Source organism: Myxocyprinus asiaticus, chromosome 32, assembly GCF_019703515.2.
Source record: "Myxocyprinus asiaticus isolate MX2 ecotype Aquarium Trade chromosome 32, UBuf_Myxa_2, whole genome shotgun sequence".
NCBI lineage: Eukaryota > Metazoa > Chordata > Actinopteri > Cypriniformes > Catostomidae > Myxocyprinus > Myxocyprinus asiaticus.
In genome coordinates this window covers 32739902-32765716 of record NC_059375.1, presented here as the reverse complement: position 1 = coordinate 32765716, position 25815 = coordinate 32739902, and the positions used below count along the sequence as shown (strand labels likewise).

Sequence of the window (25815 nt, the reverse complement as noted above, 5' to 3'; positions counted from 1 at the left end):
TTTTGGTTGACAGGCTTCAGTCCTTTCGACATATATTATGGTGTTGAATTTACACTTGTTTACATTTAAGATAGAGAGAGAGAGAGAAAAAGCTTAATTTTAAGCAGCTCTTCAGTATGAAATTGATCTAACGGTGCAGTTTTTAGGGTGCGTCTCCCGGTGTCAAGATTCAACACATTCAAAATATTTATATAGGATATTAAAATGAATAAATTCAATTTTTCCAGCCTGTTGTATTAGTGTGTATCAACCCTCATTTATTTTAGATACAGTTCCTATATATTATTATTTATACAGGGCAAATATACTATTTATTAAATCTACTTTTATTGCGTATCCTATTTTAATGTCTGGAAAACCACTTTTAAATATTACATTTTATAAATGCAACGACGGGAATTGTTCAGTTGAAGGGGGTACCAAACTGTGAATCCTGAACAAAACAGTTCGGTGAATACGTTTACACATTAGCTTCCACTCAGCTGACAACAATGAAAGTAGCTACGTGATTAGCTAGTTAGCTATAAGCTCGTTATCACGGAGAGCAAAAGATGGACTTTATTTACTTTCCAGCATTGTGTCTCACCAACTAGGCAACAGCTAAGCGTGAAATCAACACTCACCACACACAATCCACCACTGCACCGTTGTCTGCTGAGCTGCAAAAAGATGATCTGATGTTTACATTTCAATCTGCTACATTACTGACTTAACTGATAAACTATAGCTGGCTAACAGCAAACAGATGTGATAAACATGAGTGACATGGTTGTCAGGGACAGGGTTAACGTTATATAAAATGATGGGGTAATTTTTTATTAACTTTCCAGTATGTATTTCACAAACTAGTTAGCAATTTAATGAGAAAAGATCGCTCAAATCCACACTGTTTAACTCCTCCCTGTCTGCAGAGCCACAGTTCAGAGTCAGCTCTGTAAACAATGGAGTCGGAATGCGCTCTGCTGGACAAACTACGCTATGACACCAATTCTAAAGCATTGTTTTCTGCATTATATGTTCTGAAAAAAAGTTTTCATATTGGCGCATATCAGTAAAATATACGGCGATACCGATATATCGGTGAAAGGCTAATATCGGCCGACCGATATATTGGTCGGGCACTAATACTAACACATGGATATGACATCACTAAGTTCCAGCCCCTCTTGTCCCATCTCATTATTTAGTATTGTATTAATCATACAGTGGGCCCAAAAAGTATTTGGACATTTATGTCACTGCATTAAAAAACAAATTATCTAATCAGGTGGCATCTGCAAACAAATGATGTTATATTTTTAAATTTGGCTGAAGTGTCCAAACAGTTTTTAGGGCCTCTGTATATTAATTCATGCTTCTGGACTTCCCGCCATACACTATTACGTGTAAGGTCAGAGTGTGAACTTGCATGATAAATCATGTGTCTTTAAATATATTTACCACTTGGAAGGACTTTGGACCCGTTTTTGTACTGAATGAATTTATGAGAAGGTGGAATTCAATTTATTGCTCTTAAATGGCACTCTTAGTTTCTTATTACATGATAAGCATCTCTATAGAAAACAATGCAGTATCATGCATTGCCATTGAATTTAACTTCTTTTTGCCATTTAAGTTTTTATTGAAAATAAAAGTATTAACATTTATTTTTCTGGAACTTTTATTCCAAATTAAAGTTCTTTCTACACATTTTTTCACATCAAATTCATAATGCACAACAGGGCTCAACAATAACAATGGGGCAGGACCATTGTGATTGAGTTTTGGACCTATCAGGCCACTGCTGCTTTGTCACTCTGTCTTACATTCCTTGATTACGTACATGTGTTTTAATGCCTTGCAAATGTAAACATATAGTTTTCTGTGATATGTTGTTGTGAATTCTGCTCACCAAGATTAGGTTATCTAACAGGCAAACACAGATGAGGTTTTGTTGAAATTGTGAGAATGTTATTGGGAGCATCAGTTAGTATGGGTTGAAAATAATAAACTAATCTCTTGACATACTGTGTTTATGAATTTGTTGCTGTCTTGGCATGATATTATAACTGTTTAACCCTTGTGCGTCAATTTATAAAGGTTACTCAGAGGTCCTTAGAGGACAAAAATGTCAGCGTCAAAAAACTGCCATAATAATATTATATATTAATATTATTTTCCACTTTCAATGAGTACATTTTTTTAACCAACATCAGTCCTGATAATAACTACCAAATATTCATTCATTTTCAGGATTTTAACCCTTTAAATGCCAGTTTGTTTATATAATGCCACTGTTGTTTTTTACACACAAACACACACAAATTTCTTAATACACGCATACAAAACACTCTGATTTCCATACCAACACACTCACACATTTTTAGCTGCATCATTTATTCAATTGGCCTGCAGTGCTCTATAATACAGCAAACAGAAAATAGGAAAAAAGCATGTATTTGCTCCATAGGCTAAACATGAGAAAAATGGTGCCATCTGGTGGAAAATATTAAAAATTAAAAATTTGAAGCCAGGGCTCCGGAATGAAAGTATAATATCATAGAATTCATGCTTTTATGCTTTAATGGCACTGGAATCAAATATTGCAGTTTTAATGGGTTTCAATGAGGACATTTTTGTCCTTAAGGTCCTGAGTGTAACTATTTTGTGTACACAGTGTATTATAGATGTATTATAGGAACTGAGGTTGAAATATCAAAATTCCCCAAAAAATACACATCTTTGGCAAAATGTATGCCATTGGCATTAACACAGCCAAAATGATCGCGAAAACTAAAATGAAAAAGACAAAAATGTCCCGAAGGTTGCACAAGGGTTAATTTCCAGCTATTATTGGTTAAAACAAAAACTAATAAATTATTTTAAATTGTTCCAACATTTGTGTTTTTGTTTTTTGTAAACAATATTTAATGACAAATGTATTTATTTATTTCTGTTGCTTAAAAAAATATCATTCGTGCTCAAAGGTTAGTAAAAAAAAATATTAGCAGGCCAAGTACAAATCTGAACTACTAGCAGACTGGGCCATCAGAAAAATGTATTCTTATTATTGAGCCCTGGACAGTATTATCATTATAACAACTATTATTAGCATGGTTATTAATAGACTATAATTCACATGGCATGTTTTGCCTCTCTAGTGCGTCATGGACTGTTTTAACAGTGTGTACAAATGTAGAAAATATTACATTTACAATAGGTGAGGTGAACTCCACCTTCTTACCTGCCCTTTCATCTTTGATCCCACCTCGATTGTCTCACTCTCTTTCTCATATTCACGCAATGACCCACACCTGTCAACATTTCTCTTCTGCTTGGATTCCAAACTCACTGTTTTTTATGAGATAATACATTCATTTCTGTTGCTGTTAAGAGCACTTTCCATGGGGACTGCTACATTATTTTAATATCGTCATAGGTAGGTAGTGTTTAATATTTATCCATTCAACACATGACAAATAGCGAACAGAATAGATTAATTATATAGGGAGTATTCAGAGTAAGTAGATTGCCAAAAGATGACCGTAAATTAGAAGTTGTATATTTGTATTATTTATCTACTGTAATACGTTGGATAAAGATTTTAATTTTTTTTATTCGATCTGAAAGGTTCTTGCTCTACTAGTTAAAAGTTTAGACACACCTATTCATTGTTTATTTTTATTTTTTTCCCGCATTTTAGAATAATACGTTATGAAAACCATAAAATAACACCAATGATGTATGGGAAGTATATAGAGATCACCAATTTCATGAGGGAAAAAACATCCACCTGTGATATTTTTTAAGGAGTTTCCATGTATACTGGGCACTTGTTAGCTGCTTTTTCCTCACTATCCGGTCCAACACATTCATTTATAAATAAGCACAATGTATATTTGTCTACAAAACAAATTTCAAGGATTTACAAATAAAACTTTAGATCAAAATATTTTATGACCATAAAAAACAAAGGATTATTCAAGTGTGTCCAGACTTTTGACAGTTAGTTTATATAATTTTTAAATGATCCACTAAGTTACATAACCTGCTGCTTTTGGTATCCTTATGACCTGTCATCATTTTATGAAGTTTGGACTATGTCCATTTGAGCTGTCATGTACTGTGCTGTCAAATCACTTTGTAGAGTTTTTTAAATGTTGAGACTGGTTTGAAATGTGATGCTGGACTTAAACTGCATTGAATGGGTTAAACAGCTTTATCTGGTTATTTTTTGTGTATTTGTTCATTTTTGCCTCTCCAATAGAAGTAAAAATGTTAAAGATAAAAGGTACAGGTAACACCCCAGAACACTCCCAGGTTTCTTTCTACAATATGTGGAAATCAGTGTAAGGCCTCTGTCTTCTATGCACTAATGGCAGCGGTGATACACATAACAGAAAAGTGAGTAAAGTCAAACACAGTGATAAGATAAAAGATTAGGGATGGATTTGGAAACTCATATTTCATGTAATTCTTATGTTTGGGGAGGAGCGAGTAGAGGGAGGGTCTTTCTGGGATATAAAAGCAGCTCAGCAGCTAAGAATAGGTCTGTTTACCTTTCGTACAATGCCGTGAACAGGTAAAAGAATAACTGATTGGAGAGTCATACAAAATAAATGTTTCATTGTTCACTCAGTAGAGGATGAAACAGTCAAAATATGTGAATGAACAAAGGGCATTACTGTTAAATAAATTCAATGTTAAACTTTTTATGATGTTAGATTTTGTTTGCATTTTGATTTTATCAGGAACATACTGATAAAAGCAGAGTGAAGCACGTTGCAAAACCTACATCAACGTCTTCAGAGATGGTGAGACGCATTGATTCCTATTACTGTATATATTCACTGTATATTTTTTTGTTCTTATTGTTGCTTTTTGTTTATCGTTTTGTATTTTGTTTTGTTCTGTTCATCTGTTTGTTTTTTGCTCTGTTTTGTTTTTATTATTTTTTTGTTTTGTGTTTCGTTTTGTCTTTTTTGTTTTGGTTTTTTGTTTTTTGTTTTTATTTTTATTTATTTTTTGTGTTTTGTTTTGTCTTTTTTGTTTTGGTTTGTGTTTTGTTTTCAAAGTCTTCATGCACATGATCTTTATCTTTTAACTCTTTTTTTAACTAACTTCAGAGTTAAATGCTAATTTTGACCATCACATCTCATAAACATAAAAAGCACATAAAAAATATTATATCTCTCCTAAAGGATGTGGGAATATTGGAGATCCCGGCAGAACTGTCAGCCAGATTACGCAGTGCAGCAGGTAAGAGTATTGTCACCTGATAGCACAATTGCCCATCGGCATGACTAAATACAAGCAATATTTGTATGCCACTCTTTGTTTATCTGCATTTTCCTGTGATGCCTTTAAGGGCGACCTCAAGGATCAGGGGTAACAGAAGTAGCTCTGCCACAAGTAAAAGCAGAACACAACCTGTCACTGCCGCTAAATATTGACAGTCATCCTTTTTCTCAATATGCCAACACAGTCTTAAAGGTATGATGTTAATATGTTGATATGCTGTTAATTATTAAGCTTTTTTCTCCTTGGAAATTTGTAGGAAAATAATGATAAAAAATATTATTAATATTTATAATATTATGTATTTAACGTTATAAAAACTCTGTTCTAGTTCTCTGGACATTTGCTTCACGTATAATTTCTTTTCATACAAGTGAATCCGTTTAATTTTAGTTCTGATACATCACAGTTATCTGTTTTCTTTCCTTTAGGATGGATGGTGCCAACCGCAGGGCTACCCGCTACAGAAGTCCCTGACTTCTCTTGACCATGAGGATGCCCGTACTGCTCTTGAAATCTACAAACTGGTCAGTGAGATACTGGGTTTATTCAATTTTTGGTTCAATTTGATGTTTTCAATAAATCAGTAACCCATTTTAACCCGTTTAGTAGCCCGAGTACACTACATGGCCAAATGTATTTGGAATCTAATTAATGCATTTGACTCTTCCAGTAATTCCATTAAAGACACATTTTTATTGCCACGTCAATACAATATTTTGTTCTACAAAAAATCAACACGAATATTTTAATCTTTGTAATTCATTGTATAATAGTATTAACTGGAAATTAGGTATGGAACATTGAAATTGGACTCTTCCTTGCCTTCCTTCTAATTTAGATCATGCGTTTCACCGGAGACTCAGATCTGACTGGATGGCAAGAGCAGATGTTAGGGAACTACATTGTGGAGAAGAGCCAGACACGGCCCAACATCAGAGATGAGATTCTAGCCCAGTTGGTCTACCACACTTGGGACGGGGAGAGAGAGGAGAGTGCCCTGCGGGGCTGGTTGCTTCTGGCCTGCTGTCTGAGTGCCTTCACACCCTCTCCTGCCCTGGAGAAACCCCTACTAAAGTACACCTACTGTTATAATTTCACAAAACCAAAAGTGTTGATTAAAGTAGAGATTATTAACTCAAATACGAGTTGGACTGATATAATATTGCCATTGATTGTAACTAGGGCTCTAAATCAATTAATGTAATAAAATTAATGATGTGATGTGCTGATTAATCAAATTAATCACAATTAATCGCATATATCAATATTAACTGAGAAAGGCCCCCAAATTAAGATAATTTTGTATATAATAATTAATAATTATTAATATTATATATAATAAATATTATAATTCAGATCATTCAAATACATCATATTCATACGTTGTGGCAGCAGACAAGCATTTCTACCTTACAAAAAAGTTGAAATACTGTTTATTTTATTTCCAAATCATTGAACATAACACTATTATTATTTTTTATTTTATTTTTTTTCCCTTTTTCTCCCAATTTGGAATGCCCAATTCCCAATGTGCTTTTAAGTCCTCGTGGCCACGTAGTGATTCGCCTCAGTCCGGGTGGCAGAGGACGAATCCCAGTTGCCTCCATGTCTGAGACTGTCAACCTGTGCATCTTATCACGTAGCTTGCTGAGCGCGTTGCCACGGAGACATAGTGCGTGTGGAGGCTTCACGCCATCCACTGTGGCAACCATGCTCAACTCACCACGCGCCCCACTGAGAATGAACCACATTATAGCAACCACAAGGAGGTTACCCCATGTGACTCTACCCTCCGTAGCAACCAGGCCAATTTGGTTGCTTAGGAGACCTGGCTGGAGTCACTCAGCACGCCCTGGGATTTGAAATAGCGATCTAGCAAACTCCAGGGGTGGTAGCTAGCGTATTTTACCACTGAGCTACCCAGGCCCCCAACATAACACTATTATTATTTATTAATATTATTATCTATGGACTCATGTGTCAGACAGATGCTTTTGGAGCCTTACTTTTCACTAGATTTAGCATCTCTAGTCATAAGCGCTGTGTTTTTAGGACACTGTGTCAAGTTAAATGTAGTTTGAAATGCTGAAAAAAACGATCCCTGCATTCTGTTGTGCTCGGTCCAGCTGTCTTTGAGCGCAGGCTGTGCTGCCTGTTGTTCTTGTTGGTTTGACGAGGTGTTTTGCCTGTACAGCTGGAGCACTGACTGCCCCCTACTGCCACATCAAGGTGGTAAATCAAGCTTAAATTGGTCTGATGGTATGAAAATTACATTTGAATTTGGGGAATTATTAGTTAAGTTAATTTTTCATATAATTAATCGCACTAAAATATACAGTAGGTGTTAAATTGACAGCCCTAATTGTAACATTTCTTAAATGGATTGTTCACTCCAAAATTTGTATTCTGTCATTTACTTACCCTCATGTTGTACCAGACCTGTATGACTTTCTTTCTTCCATAAAACACAAAAGAATGAAAAAGAAGACCAAAATTTAAGTCATTTACTAAAAATCTTCCCCTCCAATGTATCTCTTAAATCAACTATTGCAGAATTAAATGTATCATGTCAGATTTTGAATCAGTGACGATTCATGTAAATGACTGACATGTAAAAGCGCCACATTTGAATGGATGCAGATCATTTTCATCTTTGGGTGAACTATTCCTTTAAATAAATTTGACAGATGTGAACTGGAAGTAAGAAACATTGAAATACTGAAGTAAAACGCAATTAGGAAGTCAAAATCCTTATTGATCATGATAAATATCAATCTCTCTGTACTATTTTGATGCTCTTCTTCAAAACTAAAAAAGTGTGTTTACGTTTGTCAGGTATGTATCAGATCGAGGTCCAGGGGAGTACCGCTCTCTGTGCCAGCACAAGCTGCTTACTTCCCTCCAGCTTCCCTCACCTACCTGTAGGCGGTATCCTCCAACTCAGCTGGAGTGGACAGCCAATCAAAGAAAAGGAAAGATGGTGGTGGAGGTCAACACATTCAATGGTAAGGATGGTAAGAGTTAATGAGCACTGTCTGAACAATAGAATAAGCATCCTTAGAGTGCCACAGCTTGATGCAGGATACAGTGCCACTGTAAAACGATCGCATTTGTGATGTAATTTCAAGGGAATAAATGATATCAAGGATGTCAATTAAAAATAATTTGACTTTATTCATGTTGAATATTTATTTTTCAGAGGAGAGGTTAACTGTGGAGGTGGAGTCCTGGACGACAGGGGAGCAACTGGCTTCCTGGCTACTTAGCCACAGGTAACCAAGAGGATAAACTGCATAAATATATATATATACAGGTGCATCTCAATAAATTAGAATGTCGTGGAAAAGTTCATTTATTTCAGTAATTCAACTCAAATTGTGAAACTCGTGTATTAAATAAATTCAGTGCACACAGACTGAAGTAGTTTAAGTCTTTGGTTCTTTTAATTGTGATGATTTTGGCTCACATTTAACAAAAACCCACCAATTCACTATCTCAAAAAATTAGAATACATCATAAGACCAATAAAAAAAACATTTTTAGTGAATTGTTGGCCTTCAGGAAAGTATGTTCATTTACTGTATATGTACTCAGTACTTGGTAGGGGCTCCTTTTGCTTTAATTACTGCCTCAATTCGGTGTGGCATGGAGGTGATCAGTTTGTGGCACTGCTGAGGTGGTATGGAAGCCCAGGTTTCTTTGACAGTGGCCTTCAGCTCATCTGCATTTTTTAGTCTCTTGTTTCTCATTTTCCTCTTGACAATACCCCATAGATTCTCTATGGGGTTCAGGTCTGGTGAGTTTGCTGGCCAGTCAAGCACACCAACACCATGGTCATTTAACCAACTTTTGGTGCTTTTGGCAGTGTGGGCAGATGCCAAATCCTGCTGGAAAATGAAATCAGCATCTTTAAAAAGCTGGTCAGCAGAAGGAAGCATGAAGTGCTCCAAAATTTCTTGGTAAACGGGTGCAGTGACTTTGGTTTTCAAAAAACACAATGGACCAACACCAGCAGATGACATTGCACCCCAAATCATCACAGACTGTGGAAACTTACCACTGGACTTCAAGCAACTTGGGCTATGAGCTTCTCCACCCTTCCTCCAGACTCTAGGACCTTGGTTTCCAAATGAAATACAAAACTTGCTCTCATCTGAAAAGAGGACTTTGGACCACTGGGCAACAGTCCAGTTCTTCTCCTTAGCCCAGGTAAGACGCCTCTGACGTTGTCTGTGGTTCAGGAGTGGCTTAACAAGAGGAATACGACAACTGTAGCCAAATTCCTTGACAGGTCTGTGTGTGGTGGCTCTTGATGCCTTGACCCCAGCCTCAGTCCATTCCTTGTGAAGTTCACCCAAATTCTTGAATCGATTTTGCTTGACAATCATAAGGCTGCGGTTCTCTCGGTTGGTTGTGCATCTTTTTCTTCCACACTTTTTCCTTCCATTCAACTTTCTGTTAACATGCTTGGATACAGCACTCTGTGAACAGCCAGCTTCTTTGGCAATGAATGTTTGTGGCTTACCCTCCTTGTGAAGGGTGTCAATGATTGTCTTCTGGACAACTGTCAGATCAGCAGTCTTCCCCATGATTGTGTAGCCTAGTGAACCAAACTGAGAGACCATTTTGAAGGCTCAGGAAACCTTTGCAGGTGTTTTGAGCTGATTAGCTGATTGGCATGTCACCATATTCTAATATTTTGAGATAGTGAATTGGTGGGTTTTTGTTAAATGTGAGCCAAAATCATCACAATTAAAAGAACCAAAGACTTAAACTACTTCAGTCTGTGTGCATTGAATTTATTTAATACACGAGTTTCACAATTTGAGTTGAATTACTGAAATAAATGAACTTTTCCACGACATTCTAATTTATTGAGATGCACCTGTATATATATATATATATATATATATATATATATATATATATATATATATAGATGTTATTGTGGTAATTAGTAAATCTGTGACCTTCTAAAAATAAATCAAATCAATATTAAAAGGACAGTCCACCCAAAAATGAAAATTCTCATCATTTACTCACCCTCATGCCACTCTGTATATGTGCATGACTTACTTTCTTCTGCAGCAGAATGAAGATTTTTAGAAGAATGTCTCAGCTCTGCAGGTCCATACAATGCAAATGAATGGTGGCCAGATCTTTGAAGGCCAAAAAAGCATATAAAGGCAGCATTAAAGTCATACATTCTGTACGACTCCAGTGGTTAAATCCATATCTTCAGAAGCGAGATGATAGGAATGGGTGAGAAACAGATACATTTTTAAGTCATGTTTTACTTTAAATATCCACACACCTATCATATCGCTTCAGAAGACAAGGATTTAACCACTGGAGTTAAATGGATTACTGTTATGCTGCCTTTATGTGCTTTTTGGACTTTAAAGTACTGACCACTATGGCATTGTATGGACCTATAGAGCTGAAATATACTTCTAAAAATATTTGTTTGTGTTCAGCAGAAGAAAGAAAGTCATACACATCTGGGATGTCACGAGGGTGAGTAAATAAGAGAATTTTCATTTTTGGGTGAACTGGGTCAACCTTTAAATGTCCATATAGTTATCTGTTTAGTAAGTAGCCATGCAATAAGCATGTACAGTCAGCCAGTCAATACTGCCAAAAAGCCCTTCAGGGTAATATGTTACCCTGATAACCCTTTTGGGATTTATTTTAAGACAGTCACTGTATGACTGTACATTATCCCTTACAGAGTGTCTCTGAGAATTTTAGAATACTTTGCAAAGCCATATTTGTTTGCGTCAGGGGTCTGACTGAAGCTACAAGAGGCTGGTCTGTGTCTCTGCTGGCTGGGGAAGGCTGGACCGATCTGGCTGGCTGTGACTTTGTTTTGGATCTCTTGGCTGGAGTGGAGGCTGATGTGCCCATGGGTCACCCATCTGCACAACCTGATTACCTCTTCAGTGACATGGGGGACAGGTATGCCTCTTTCATTCTCTGTACTGACAGTTCAGTCAAAGGAAGTGAACTGTTCCTGTAATTACTTGTCAATTTTCTCTTGTTCTCTTATGTCAGGATGATGACCACAGACCTGGATGACTTTATACCACCTGCTCCCTCTATGCAAGCCCCTGGGCTCCCCTCCTTTGAGACATCTCCATGGGATACCTACGAACCCACTTCCACATCTCAGGGTGAGTGCCCAGCCATTACCAAAAGCTGCTAGAAACAGACAGTAAATTCTGAGTCATTGTTGTCTGGCATAGCTTTGCAGAGGGACGATCAAACAAATGAAAGAGAATGAAAGCTACAGGCTGAGGGTTGGAACTGACTCTCCCTGCAGTATAAATAAAAATGCCTAACTTTCATTCTGATTTTATAAAGGACATTCCTGCAACAATCTTTCTTTTAGGATCTCGAGGGCGGCGGATGGATTCTTACGTTGATGACCTCTTTGACCCTGTGTTAGATCAGGGTCCTCCGGTCAGTATTGTCCAGTTTCCTAGTCACTATTAACCCCATCATTAATATTAGGGGTGGGTAAAAATATAGATTTTATGATGCATCACGATCTTCATTCTATATATCAATTCTTAAATCCCAAGTTTTATCTTTTACTCTGTGCGCAGCCCTCTACATACAATAAGAAGGATTTCACTTGGCAACTAGCTAGTAAATGTTCAGATTTCTCTCACCAGTGATTGTGTAGTATAATAATGGAGTATTCAGCAGCGAGATCCTTTCACTGCGTGTTGAGGAGTAAAAGTTGTTCCGTGTAATGCATGTCCAAAGACGAGATCCACGCGACCCATTTGTCATTGAAAAACGTCTCTTTTAATACCTTTTCTGTTCTTTACAGTCAGTTGTTTATCAAAAACAACAACAAAAAATAAACATTTAATTTTAATCACGCATAGCACAGGTGAGATAAAGTCATTGGAGTCTCTCTCATCAATATGCGCTCATTTACAGGCACTCTTTACAGAAATGCTGGTTTTCTTAAAGAGACAGTGCCAATTTTTAACACTTGTTATACAAATCAATAAAAATACTTGTAAATAGTACAAATTATGCAATTAAACAATATACAAGTAACAAAATATAACATATGCAATATAATATCATCATATTTATTGATTGAAAACATGCCTTTGATCATTTTTAAACAGCTAAAATGTGACCAAAATGATGAAAAACTAATAAAATATAATTAGTAAAATTAATATTTGTTTTATTTACCTAGTTAAAAAGTCCCTTGTGTAATTAACAGCATTAGCTGGGAGAGAATTTGTTTCATATGTAAGCAAAAGGGACATAAAATATACCCACATGAATTGGATATCAAATCGAATCGAGAGCTTGTTAATCAGAATCAAATCAGGAAATCTGTGTCAATACCCAGCCCTAATTAATATAATATTAGGACCTTGCCAACTGCATCTCTTTACATATAATTTACAACTATTGTTATTTTGTTGACATTTGTCTATCAAATCTAGATACAGAGATAAGTATTTTTTTATTTTCAAATTCATGTCGCCCTCCTGGGCACCACAGCTCAACATGTGAGAGCACATACGCTAACTGTTAGGCCACATCTCTAACACATGTATACAGGTGCATCTCAATAAATTAGAATGTCGTGGAAAAGTTCATTTATTTCAGTAATTCAACTCAAATTGTGAAACTCGTGTATTAAATAAATTCAATGCACACAGACTGAAGTAGTTTAAGTCTTTAGTTCTTTTAATTGTGATGATTTTGGCTCACATTTAACAAAAACCCACCAATTCACTATCTCAAAAAATTAGAATATGGTGACATGCCAATCAGCTAATCAACTCAAAACACCTGCAAAGGTTTCCTGAGCCTTCAGAATGGTCTCTCAGTTTGGTTCACTAGGCTACACAATCATGGGGAAGACTGCTGATCTGACAGTTGTCCAGAAGACAATCATTGACACACTTCACAAGGAGGGTAAGCCACAAACATTCATTGCCAAAGAAGCTGGCTGTTCACAGAGTGCTGTATCCAAGCATGTTAACAGAAAGTTGAGTGGAAGGAAAAAGTGTGGAAGAAAAAGATGCACAACCAACCGAGAGAACTGCAGCCTTATGAGGACTGTCAAGCAAAATCGATTCAAGAATTTGGGTGAACTTCACAAGGAATGGACTGAGGCTGGGGTCAAGGCATCAAGAGCCACCACACACAGACATGTCAAGGAATTTGGCTACAGTTGTCGAATTCCTCTTGTTAAGCCATTCCTGAACCACAGACAACGTCAGAGGCGTCTTACCTGGGCTAAGGAGAAGAAGAACTGGACTGTTGCCCAGTGTTCCAAAGTCCTCTTTTCAGATGAGAGCAAGTTTTGTATTTCATTTAGAAATTTTGGAGCACTTCATGCTTCCTTCTGCTGACCAGCTTTTTAAAGATGCTGATTTCATTTTCCAGCAGGATTTGGCACCTGCCCACACTGTCAAAAGCACCAAAAGTTGGTTAAATGACCATGGTGTTGGTGTGCTTGACTGGCCAGCAAACTCACCAGACCTGAACCCCATAGAGAATCTATGGGGTACTGTCAAGAGGAAAATGAGAAACAAGAGACCAAAAAATGCAGATGAGCTGAAGGCCACTGTCAAAGAAACCTGGGCTTCCATACCACCTCAACAGTACCACAAACTGATCACCTCCATGCCACGCTGAATTGAGGCAGTAATTAAAGCAAAAAGGAGCCCCTACCAAGTATTGAGTACATATACAGTAAATGAACATACTTTCCAGAAGGCCAACAATTCACTAAAAATGTTTTTTTTATTGGTCTTGTAATGTATTCTAATTTTTTGAGATAGTGAATTGGTGGGTTTTTGTTAAATGTGAGCCAAAATCATCACAATTAAAAGAACCAAAGACTTAAACTACTTCAGTCTGTGTGCACTGAATTTATTTAATACACGAGTTTCACAATTTGAGTTGAATTACTGAAATAAATGAACTTTTCCATGACATTCTAATTTATTGAGATGCACCTGTACTGTTACATGGCTCTCTGAAATACTTGAGTCTAACTGGTCAATCGTGGCATTCTGTGGTAAAATATTTTTATAATATTAATGACCACTAAACTGTATAATTGAAGGTGCTAATAGCTGAAACTCTTCACTTAATTTAGCCTTTCATAAAGGCGTACTTCACTCAAAAATTTAAATTCTAAGATTGCCAAGATTGCATAGCATTGGCACTTAACTCTGAGGTTTCATGTATTGTCTTTTATCTTTAAGGGCTGGCCTGAGGTGTCATTATCTGCATTTATATTGATATAGTTGCTTTACGTTGCTAGGACTCTGAACGAATGGCTATGCTGAATCGTAGAATGAGAGGAGGAGGAGGGATGATGCCCAGCATGTACACTGGAGCAGGTACTCTTATGTCTTGTGCTTATCTGTTTGATTAGTCAACTGGGTTTTTAATAGCCAATGATAATACAAAGGCAATAAAGCTGATATATACAATAAAATGTAATGATTTCAGATAAAATGTACACACAATTTTTGAATTTAAATAAACACTTATCTTACACAATATTTACTCCAAATTCATTCAACAATATTTAAATACAGAAAATGTGCGCTATTCATTGACAGTGCTGTCGATTTAGTTTGGAACTGACACTAGGCTTAATGACCACTTCTGTTAATTGGCCGATATATCAGTTTATCACTATCAGTTTATCACTATTAGTGTGCAATTTGGTTATTTGATATTTTGGTTAATTTGATATACATTCACTGAGCACTTTATTAGGAACACTATGGTCCTAATAAAGTGCCCAACGTGGTCTTCTGCTGTTGTAGCCCTTCTGCCTCAAGGTTTGATGTGTTATACATTCTGAGATGCTATTCTGCTCACTACAATTGTACAGAGTGGTTATCTGAGTTACCATAGTCTTTCTGTCAGCTCGAACCAGTCTGGCCATTCTCCATTGACCTCTCTTATCAACAAGACGTTTCCGTCCGCAGAACTGCCGCTCACTGGATGTTTTTTCTTTTTGGCACCATTCTGAGTAAATTCTAGAGACTGTTGTGCGTGAGAATCCCAGGAGATATAAACATGTGTCAGACGGATGTCTTTGACTGCCACAACACGTACTGATGCTTTTTCAACGTCTTGCGCCAAGAACGCCTGTTTCTTTAAAATTTTGTGTCAAGTAAAAAAAGTAGTTAACATTTTAAAAGCACACCTCGAGACACCTGTGCGCTCTGTCTAGCTGTTTCTGAACGCAAGATCACATCCTGTGTGAATAGCCCTTTAGACACTTTCACTAGTGAGGTGGTGTGGCCAAACCTTCTAATATATCTGAAATACAACTGTAATTCTAAAATATATGTGTTATTTATACCTCTTATTCCACTTAAATTAGGAATGCCAATCAATCCTGCCATGGCTGGTTATGCTGCCACACCGATGATGCCAAATATGATGCCCGCTACTGCAGCCACATCCATGATGCAACCCATGCCACGTAAGCATCCCTGCTGTCCATATTACCTATTCTCAATGCTTCTCTTGTAGTTAAATCTATTAAAAGCATAACTCTTCCTACTTTTTGTCTTGGACATAGCTATGATGATGCCAATGGCTATGCCAGCCGCCCCACCAGCCATGCCTGTGACCACACCAGCTGTCAACACAGACCAAATGGCTGCTCAGCAGCAGGCATTTATCAATCAACAGGCTTTGCTCCTGGTGAGTCAGCCAACAGTTGGCTATGATATTATTGGTTAATATTATTATTATTTCAAGGCCCGCCCACATGATCTTGATTATGTCAGCAGAAAAGTTGTTTTACAGGCGGAGAAGGCCAATGCATTTTAATGAGAGTGTTTATTATTCTTATTCTTTTGATTGGCATTGATAAATCATGCACAATAAGTGACATTTGTTAAAAAAGAAATAGAGTAAATTTTATGTTGTCTTTAAAAAGCTCATTAAGTTCTTAAATCACAAAATGTATGTTCACATTTACATAAAGAACTATATAGAACTAGATATACTGTCCAAAACTAATACAAAATGAATTTGGACTCTTTCTGGTTGTCAAACATGTCCAATTGTGGCTTACAGTAAAAATCCAAATATTTTTAAGGCCACTGTATATAACATTAAAATGATTTCAAGATGAAATATCTTTCTTTCTATGCAGGCCCAGCAGATGACCATGCAGGCAATGACACTGTCCCAGAAAAAGCATCAGGAAGAGTTGCACAAACGTCAGAAAGAGTCTCAGAGAGAGTCTCCACGGCAATGGCAGCGCTCTCCTCCACGTGCACGCTCACCCTCACCCAGGCACTCACCAACACCGAAACCTAAAGCAAAACCCAGCCACCCCCCACCAGAGAGAACCAGTCCTCAGAGCCCCAAAAATGCCCCAGAGACCCCTCCAAAGCCCCGCAGCTCCGAGGTACAGCATCTGGACTTCCCATAGCTACATTCCTTCCTAGAGTTGCTCCAAAAAGTATTTTGACACATTCAGACTAATTGTCACTTTTCTTATCCATTCTTGCAATTACTTTTAACCAACTGGTCTCAAGGTGATTTTTAATGGATGTATGAAGTGCATCAAAGTCCACACTGGTGTCCTAGCAAAATAAACACAGGTAGTTTATCACATTACCTATGGGCATGATTCATAAAGTTTGACAATTGAATTATTTTATTCTTCACAGCCTGAGAATGAAGTGGATATTAAGGCCCCAGAAGTTCAAGGGTCCTTTAAAGAAAAGAGAGATTTTTTTCAAAAGATTGGTTAGTAAACAATGTCGAATCAGAATCCTTAAAATTACTAAAATAATTCACAAAATTGCATAAAAGATTTCCACAATATTTATGCACCTCAGGTACATCAGAGGCACGCACAAAGACTGCACCAAAGGTTGCTAAGCCACTGATATATGCCTCTCCACCAGTGTCTGAACACAAATCACCTCCTCCAATCAAGACTGAAGGTCAGAAGCTTTTTTATTCTGCTTTTCATTATCAAAGCTATAGAAAAAAAAAATTATCATTAAAGGAATAGTTCACCCCACAATGTAAATTCTGTAATGGTTCACTCAACCTTGTGTTGTCCCAAACCTGTTTGACTTTCGATGAACACCAAAGTAGATGTTAAGTAAACTGAGACTAACAGCCATTTACTTTCATTGCATATTTTTTTCCATATAAAAGTGAATGGTGACTGAGACTAACATACTGCCTAACATCTTCCACAGAAGAAATAATAGCATACTGGTTTGGAACAACATGAGGGTGAATAAATGATGACAGAATTTTCATTTTTGGGTGAACTATCCCTTTAATTCATTGTTTATGTTTGTTTGTTTTTTAACCATCATATAGTCAACTTAAAAATGATAATGTATAAACAAATGCATTAACTCTCTTTTGTTTTTGGTTTTACCCAGTGAAACCCCTCCCAGAACCTCCTAAAATCACAGAAATCGAACCAGAATCTCCAGAACCCACCTCTCCTAAACCAGAACCTACTAGTAACATTAGAGAAATTATTAAGTGGTATCAGAGCCGGCCCTCTCCAGAACCTAAAGCCTTCGAACCTGTCAAGTGAGCCTAAAACAGCTGGCCTGATATTAAAGTCAACATGAAATCAAAATTGACCATATTTACTTTTTTAAAGGGGTCACGAAATATTCATTTTTATATAGCTTTATTATCTTCCCTGAAGTCCACTGATAGTGTTAAAGTTTTTTTTGTTTTTGCATTAAAACAGTCATAATTTAGTAATGTATGATCATTTTGCACCCTGCTCTGGCCTTCTCTGAAACGCTCTGCTTCATTTCCTGCTCCCACGAAAACAATCGAAAGAAGGTCTGACCGTGAAATTAGGGAACACTTATGACTTTTTTTAGCTATTCTAGTTAACTTGATTTTTGTGTGGTTCTTACTTTAAATCCTTCTTTAAATTATGTATCGGTTCCTTGGAAAAACACTGCATCTTCACAGCTGGAATGTATAAATTGCACTGAACTGTAATGTTGTTTCCCTTTTCTCCACTGAAGTGACAAGAATGTTTGAATTTCCACAAAAATTTTAATATTTCTCCAGTGGCAATTGCGATGAAACAGCCCTTTTAATGACCTCATTAGGAGAGTGCTGTGTTGATGTGAGACAACAGTGTTGATGTGTTTTATTTGCGCATGCGACAGTGGCGCCAGATTCATGTGAGTCACGAGAACCAGAAGAGATCTCAAGCACACATCTGGTCATATCTGAACCACTCTAAAGCAAGCAGCGGTCTTTATCTTTTTATGTCAGGAGGGTCTTTTGTTTATTTTTTTATATATTGAAAATTGTAATCCTGCTAGTAATCCCAATTTTTACCAAATGTAACTGTAATCTGAATACGTTGAGTTTTTATGTAACTGTAACGGATTACAGTTATACATTTTTTTGTATCCTGATTACAGAACACCGATACATAAGTATTCCATTACTTCCCAAGCCTGGCGCTGCATGAGGTGACGTTTGGGATCAGGGCCATAGCTAGTGGGGTGAAAGGTGGTAATGATTCTAGGGGCCCACAGGTCAAGGGGGGCCCCACAACAAATTCTAAACTGTATTTTTTTAATAGGAAAGGGGCCCTGACCAATATACAGTCAGGAGGCCCAGAATACCTTGCTACGGCCCTGTTTGGGATGCTGGTGTGCTGTTGTCCCCACCAGGCTTCTTAAAGAAATAGTTTACCAAAAAATTAAAATTCTCTAATTATTAACTCACTTTCATGCGATCCCAGATGTGTATGACTACTGCCAACAACACAAATAAATGGTTTAGAAAGTTCGTGTTGATGCTCTCGGTGTAGACATCCTCAAGCCATTGCATTGTGTCAATGGACGCGCCCGGTGTAAACACGGTGTCAGCACTATAAACTATCACTCAGCACTATAAACTATCACACAGTCATGACATATGAAATATTCATGAATTAAACTGTTTACTCACAGTTTTGCGATCGCTTCCAAGTGTTTTATCCGCCCCATCCTTCAATAACAGTTCCTTTGCAAAGCTTAAATCGTATTATGACTGGTATGATATGAGCCAATATAACATATAATCCACTCTAAAATATGCTGAAGACACATCCACATTCAGTTTCCAGTATCATTCCATCATGTTTTCATACACCAACAACTAAAAATAGCACAAATAGACGAAAGAACACAAGGCAGCAGATGAATGACAGAGAGCTTCTCTTCAGAGTTGTAACTTGACACCGCATCTTGAGATATGTATCAAGTGATCAAAGATGTCTGTCTGTGCATGTTTTTGAAGAAAAACATTTAAATCCAGATAGGCACATGAAGATGTCCTGTGTAAGCCACTTTGGATGAATCTCCCATGACATACCCATCTCTCTCCTCTTCACCTGTGTGACTGACTGAGCACTACTGGGCGGGGCCAAGGGTGCAATGACAGAAAAATAGGTGTTGTATATGCAGATGTATTTGGTCCTTGTGACGTCACAAGTTACACTAATTCCAAACTAGCCGTTTTTGCAGCTTGGTTTAAATAAATGCTCTTTTTCTATTTTTCTAAGGAGGAAGTTTTAAATTCTGAAACTTACAGTATGTTTTTATAGTACAATGACCTCTTATATGTCAAAAGATCAAGTAAAATTTTATTCCTCATGTCATGACCCCTTTAACACGTTCATGGTCATTATTTTTTGTATCATTATTGTGAATGATCCATTATTAGTGCATGCTATTCCAAAGAAGACATTTTTGCATTCTTAATCTTTTGTCTGAATGTTATAACTAACTCCGCCTCTGAAACACCTTTTCTTTTCGGCTGATGTCACCAAGCCCTCTTTTTATCAGCCCCTCCCCTCCAAACACCTGTCATATAGCTGCTGCTTATCGTGATCCAAAACATGTTTATTTCAGAAATACTTGATATTATAAAAATGTTTTTCTCAAAAATACAGTATGTCACATTGTGGAAATAAAATGGGTTGAGAACACAATTTCATGTTGACTTTAATCCAAATTCTAATGTTAGTAAATGCTTGTACAATATTCTGCTGCTTTGACCTAATAATTTTGGCATGATTCCCAGACTTTAAAGAGGTGGAATATTGCTGACTATTGGTAATAATGTGGGCTTTGATTTTCATAGGGTTCCGGCCAAGCACTTTGTAAAGAAAAATGATCCAAAAGAAGAAGCACTGGCCATTCTCAAAGCTCAAGGACCTGTTTCTCAGCAGAAGGTAAATGATATTGGCTTAGTTGACATGCCATAATGTAGTGGTTTTAGTTTTTTTAATGCTTAAAGGGATCGTTTATCCAAACTGAAATAGCATTTTCTTGCCTTCATATCATTTCAAATGACTTACTTTCTTACGTGAAACACAAATGTTGTTAGGCACAAAAATAGGGACAGGCAGCCTCAGTCACCATTCACTTTAATTGCATCACTTTCAATGTGAGATTACTGGGGTCTTTTTTTTTTTATCAGAAGAAACATCTGAGAAGCAGGAGACTTAAGCAAAAGTCTGCATTTGATCTAATTTCTGCCTTGAAGAAACTATTGAAAGATTTTTCTTTCCCATGTTCTTTCTGCCCAGAAACAATGGGATGATATGCCTCCTCCACCCCCTCCACCCCCTCCACCCCCTGAGTCCTCCACCCGTGGCCCTCGCACCATCTCCAACAATATGAGACAGAAGCAGCTCTCATTAGCTGATCTCTTTGGCTCACAGCGATCACAGGCTCCGCCTCCACATCAAGACCCCACCCCCTCTCCACCTTCTAGCGTCCCTGACCCTCCACCAATGCCTGCACCCGGAATAAGTAAGTGACATGCTTGACATTCTGAGAGCTCATGAATAGGTTAGGTATATTATATATGGATCATTCCTATTTTGCTTTAAATTTTCATGTTCTAATGTACTGGATGAAATGTTAAAACTACAGTAGTCACATTCAAGTCTAGACTGAAAACACATCTGTTTAGCTGTGCATTTATTCACTGAACTCTGTGCTGCACTTACTGATTGCACTGTATCGTTTTATTTCTGTATTCTTTTTCTTTTTTATTCATTTTAATCATTTTAACTTTTTTAATTTAATTGTATTACTTTTTATTCTTATTTCATGTTCTTAATTTGTTTTAAAAAAATGTATGTATCTATTTTTGTAAAGTACTTTGAATTGCCATTGTGTATGAACTGTGCTATATAAATAAACTTGCCTTACAGTATTTTTTTTTTTATTTGTATTTTTATATTTATTTTTTCTTCCCAATTTGGAATGCCCAATTCCCAATGTGCTTTTTAAGTCCTCGTGGTCGCGTAGTGATTCGCCTCAGTCCAGGTGGCGGAGGACGAATCCCAGTTGCCTCCGCGTCTGAGACCGTCAACCCGCATATCTTATCATGTGGCTTGTTGAGCGCATTGCCACGGAGACATAGCGCATGTGGAGGCTTCACACCACCCACCGCGGCAACCACGCTCAACTCGCCACGTGCCCCACTGAGAAGGAACCACATTATATGGACCACGAGGAGGTCACCCATGTGACTCTACCCTCCCTAGCAACCGAGCCAATTTGGTTGCTTAGGAGACCTGGCTGCTGTCACTCAGCACGCCCTGGGATTCAAACTAGTGAACTCCAGGGGTGGTAGCCACTGAGCTAACCAGGCCCCCTAACCTTACAGTATTAAAAGATTTCATATCAGTTAAAGTTACTTTTTCACAATACAAAAATTAAGTGAACTTGAACTTTGAATTCTGTGATGTTTTATGGTATTAGTTGGTTTGTCTCAGATTAAAAATTAAATGTTTTTCATTTCGGTTCGTTTTGAGCAGAAACAGTATTTTTCCGTTCGGGTTGTAGCATTCCGCTGCCTCCTTTCCAATTAGTAATCGGTTGGAATGAAATTAAAGGATGGTTAATAAGGTTGCAAATGTACATGCTTATCATGTTCAACTAATAAGAGAGAAGCCTCATTTTGTGGGCAACAGGAAGCTGTGTAATTTCGAAAAATTACTGTAATAAACCATTTAGAATTTGGTTTCATGAAAAAATTATCAGAACAAAATTAACCGATTAACCAGTTACCAACATTTAAAAATGACTTTTCACTCTGGAACATTTGAAAGGGACTTTGTTCCTGTTTTTGGTTATGTTCTGCAAAAAATTCCACTTGTTTCGGACTTCATATTTGTTCCTTGGAACGTTTTCAGTCCCTGTTTTGTCTCACACTACAACGTCTCTGTTTGATCAAATTACAGAAAAAGTATCAATTTCAATATGATATTATCTGAATAACTTCATGTGTAGAATATTTTTGAAATACAACACTGAATGAATTACAACACAAACATATAATTATTATTATTATTTTGAAGTTACAGAGTTGAAAACGTACTGCAAAACAGGAAATAACCATATCCAAATTTGAGGCAAGCTGTGCAACTTTGTATCTAAAATTGAAATGTTGCGAAACTCAGTGTGAACTTGTTCCATTTGCTGTATAATCATCAACACTGATCTGTCTTTCAAACCCTCTATGCGTCTCTAAAGATCGGTTTAGCAGAATGGCAGAGGAGGAGAGTGTTCGCTCCCAGATGCATCGATTCTCAGCCAGTGTGCACTTTTCCTACTCCAGTATGCCTGGCAAACTCTTCCTGCGCAAGGAGGTAAGAACTCTGCATGAATGATGACTCAGTCCAGTTATCATGGCCCCTTCTGTACTGGTTAAATCTCTCATTGTATTTGTGTTCTCTTGTGCCCAGGTTTTCTATCCCAGAGAAAAATTCAACCACCCATACATCCTTAATTTACTCTGTGAGCAGGTCAGTAGAAAACTTTGTTGCTTGTTTGGCTTCCACTGGGTTTGGGATGCTGGTGTGCTGTTGTCCCCACCAGGCTTCTTAAAGGAATAGTTCACCAAAAAATGAAAATTCTCTAATTATTTACTCACTTTCATGCCATCCCAGATGTGTATGATTTTCTTTCTTCTGCCGAACACAAACAAAGTTTATCTCAGCTCTGTAGGTCCTTTCAATGCAAGTTAATGGTGGCCAGACCTTTGAAAGTCCAAAAATTAAAAAAAACACCAGCATAAAAGTAACCATACGACTCCAGTGTATTATGTCTTCTGAAGCGATGCAATAGCTTTGGGTGAGAAACAGATCAATATTTCAATCCTTTTTTATTATAAATCTCCACTTGTAAGTGGATATTTATAGTAAAAACATAACTTAAATATTGATCTGTTTCTCACCCACACCTATCATATTGCTTCAGAAGATTTGGATTTATGGAACTTTTATGCTGCCTTTATGTGATTTGTTTTGGAGGTGAAAGCTCTGATCACCATTCGCTTGCATTGTATGGACCTACAGAGCTGAGATAATCTTCTAAAAATCTTTGTTTTTGTTCTGCAGAAGAAAGACAGTCAGACAAATCTGGGATGGCATGAGGATGAGTAAATGATGAGAGAATTTAAATTTTTGGGTGAACTATCCCTTTAACCAGCTTCACCAGAAAGACCATGATGGTTGACTAGTATTGTTTAATGGTGATCAGCACGGCTATGCTGGTCCACCAGCTAGAACAGCACTAACCAGCATTAACCAACAGGACCAGCATGGAAATTGCCAGTCTAAGATGGTCTTTTTAGCCAGGTCCTGGGGACCAAAAAAACCCTTTGTCATATCATGAGGAGATATACATTTTTGTTCTATACACAATGTATATTATTAAAGTTTCCAAATGAAGATATTTTGTAAGTTTACAAACACATCATCTACTCTCCTTGTAAACCACAGATAATGAGGGACACTTACTCGGATTCCTGTCTGAGGATTTCACGTGAAGAACGGCGAAAAATGAAAGACCTGTTGGGTATGATGGAAGTTTCATAATTAGAAACAATTTACCACAGTCAAATAATAATCCAGATAAACTATGATGGATAATTCACTGGGTTTCTCATCTCAGTTGACATCTTTCTCACCAGCGAGTTTTCATATTGGAGCCAGCATCAGCTCTCTAGAAGATGACGCAATGAAGAAAAGAATCGTCATGGCAGCAAGGGACAACTGGTCCAATTACTTTGCACGTCTCTTTAATGTGAAGGTAAAGTAGCTGTTTTTTCCTACATAATGCACACAAACACACGTACACCCTTTTAAACCAATTATATCCAATAAAATTGGCTCAGCACTAAAAAATATGTTCTCTCAAAACTACGAGTAAGGTGCATAAAGGTTATGTAGTAACATAGTTATGTAATAATTTGGCTCTTAAATCAGTGGGAACCCAGACTAGTTCTGAAAGAGGTTCGCAGATCCCCTGGCCCAGCTCTGGCAAGAGCACCAGCACAATTACGGTTGAGTAAGGGGTAACAGATATTTGTTCTGCAGTCTCAAATCTTTTCTGTTCTTGCAGGTGGGAAATGGAGGAGACGCTCAGATTCTGGGTGTGTCTCATAGAGGAATCAGACTGCTGAAGTTGGCCAGAGCATCAGGCATAAATCCCAAACATCTGAAACTGCTCCACAGCTACAGGTGGGAATATCTTTGAGGACATAGAAGTTAAATGTGCCTATTCCTGTGTGCTTTATTTATACCATTGTATCATGTTGCAGTTTCAGAATGTTGCAGTTTCAGAATGTATAATGATCTGCTTTTTTGTTAAGCTATGCACAGATGTTGTCAGTGCAGAAACAAGGAGCTGGAAAGGTGGTGATCTCTTTGAGTAATGAGGAGATAGAACTTCTCTCACCACAGTCTCCACAGATCGCTGCTGTCATTAATCTCTTCCTAATGGAACTGATCAAGGTGTTCAATTCACCCAGTTATTTTATTCTACACTTACTGTGAAGTCTATGAACTAGTTAACACAATGCATCTTCATCATCAGGATTTTATTGTCTTGTATGTTTGTCTTGTGTGCTTTGTTTCCCTTTTTTGTACCAGATGATTTCTTTGCATTAGACACAATAGTGTCTAATGCAAATGTATACTGGCCTTTTGCAGGACTCAGACTATGTGATAGCTGTGAAGAGTTATGTAACTGATGACAGGAGCCTGTTGAGCTTCCAAAGAGGTGATGTCATCAAACTGTTGCAGATGGATGGACTTAAGGATGGTGAGAAGGGAACCTGGGAAAACCACTTTGGATTGGGGATCTACTTAAACTTTTCTTTCAAAACTGCTGTGTGTACTGTATTTGTTGCACCACTAGTGGCACCAGTTGTATTTGCAAAAATAACCAGGTACATCTTTAAAAGAAAATCTCAGTGGTGCATGTCCATGTAAAACTCGCCACCACAAAGTTGGAGTCTAATCCAAGTCAAAAGAGCCCACCCCCATTTCTCTGTGATATTCTGGGGCCAATATATGCCCAGTGACCCCATGTGTTCAGAGTCTAAACACTCTGTCAATGTAAGCATTTGGGATTTTCTCCCATTTTATCATTTTTTGGCCACTGTTGGAACAAAGAGGTAGTCCCGCCCCAAACTCATTCCATTGGT

At 37.4% G+C, this 25815-nt stretch overlaps 1 protein-coding gene across 1 annotated transcript in view; it reads left to right on the top strand.

The window, feature by feature from the left end:
* The window catches only part of LOC127423216 (unconventional myosin-XV-like), a 57589-nt gene that overhangs the window by 22195 nt on the left and 9579 nt on the right, over positions 1 to 25815 (top strand). Inside the window, exons 24-49 of the mRNA XM_051667355.1 lie at positions 4731 to 4793; positions 5181 to 5238; positions 5348 to 5472; positions 5709 to 5804; positions 6119 to 6354; positions 8116 to 8285; positions 8480 to 8552; positions 11065 to 11238; positions 11335 to 11453; positions 11672 to 11742; positions 14597 to 14696; positions 15668 to 15778; positions 15917 to 16002; positions 16460 to 16717; positions 16983 to 17061; positions 17154 to 17261; positions 17718 to 17874; positions 20449 to 20539; positions 20897 to 21126; positions 22870 to 22972; positions 23069 to 23128; positions 24107 to 24182; positions 24298 to 24416; positions 24729 to 24847; positions 24979 to 25120; positions 25319 to 25430. Of these exons, the coding sequence (XP_051523315.1) occupies positions 4731 to 4793; positions 5181 to 5238; positions 5348 to 5472; positions 5709 to 5804; positions 6119 to 6354; positions 8116 to 8285; positions 8480 to 8552; positions 11065 to 11238; positions 11335 to 11453; positions 11672 to 11742; positions 14597 to 14696; positions 15668 to 15778; positions 15917 to 16002; positions 16460 to 16717; positions 16983 to 17061; positions 17154 to 17261; positions 17718 to 17874; positions 20449 to 20539; positions 20897 to 21126; positions 22870 to 22972; positions 23069 to 23128; positions 24107 to 24182; positions 24298 to 24416; positions 24729 to 24847; positions 24979 to 25120; positions 25319 to 25430 (3136 nt within the window). The remainder of the gene's footprint in view (positions 1 to 4730; positions 4794 to 5180; positions 5239 to 5347; positions 5473 to 5708; positions 5805 to 6118; positions 6355 to 8115; positions 8286 to 8479; positions 8553 to 11064; positions 11239 to 11334; positions 11454 to 11671; positions 11743 to 14596; positions 14697 to 15667; positions 15779 to 15916; positions 16003 to 16459; positions 16718 to 16982; positions 17062 to 17153; positions 17262 to 17717; positions 17875 to 20448; positions 20540 to 20896; positions 21127 to 22869; positions 22973 to 23068; positions 23129 to 24106; positions 24183 to 24297; positions 24417 to 24728; positions 24848 to 24978; positions 25121 to 25318; positions 25431 to 25815) is intronic.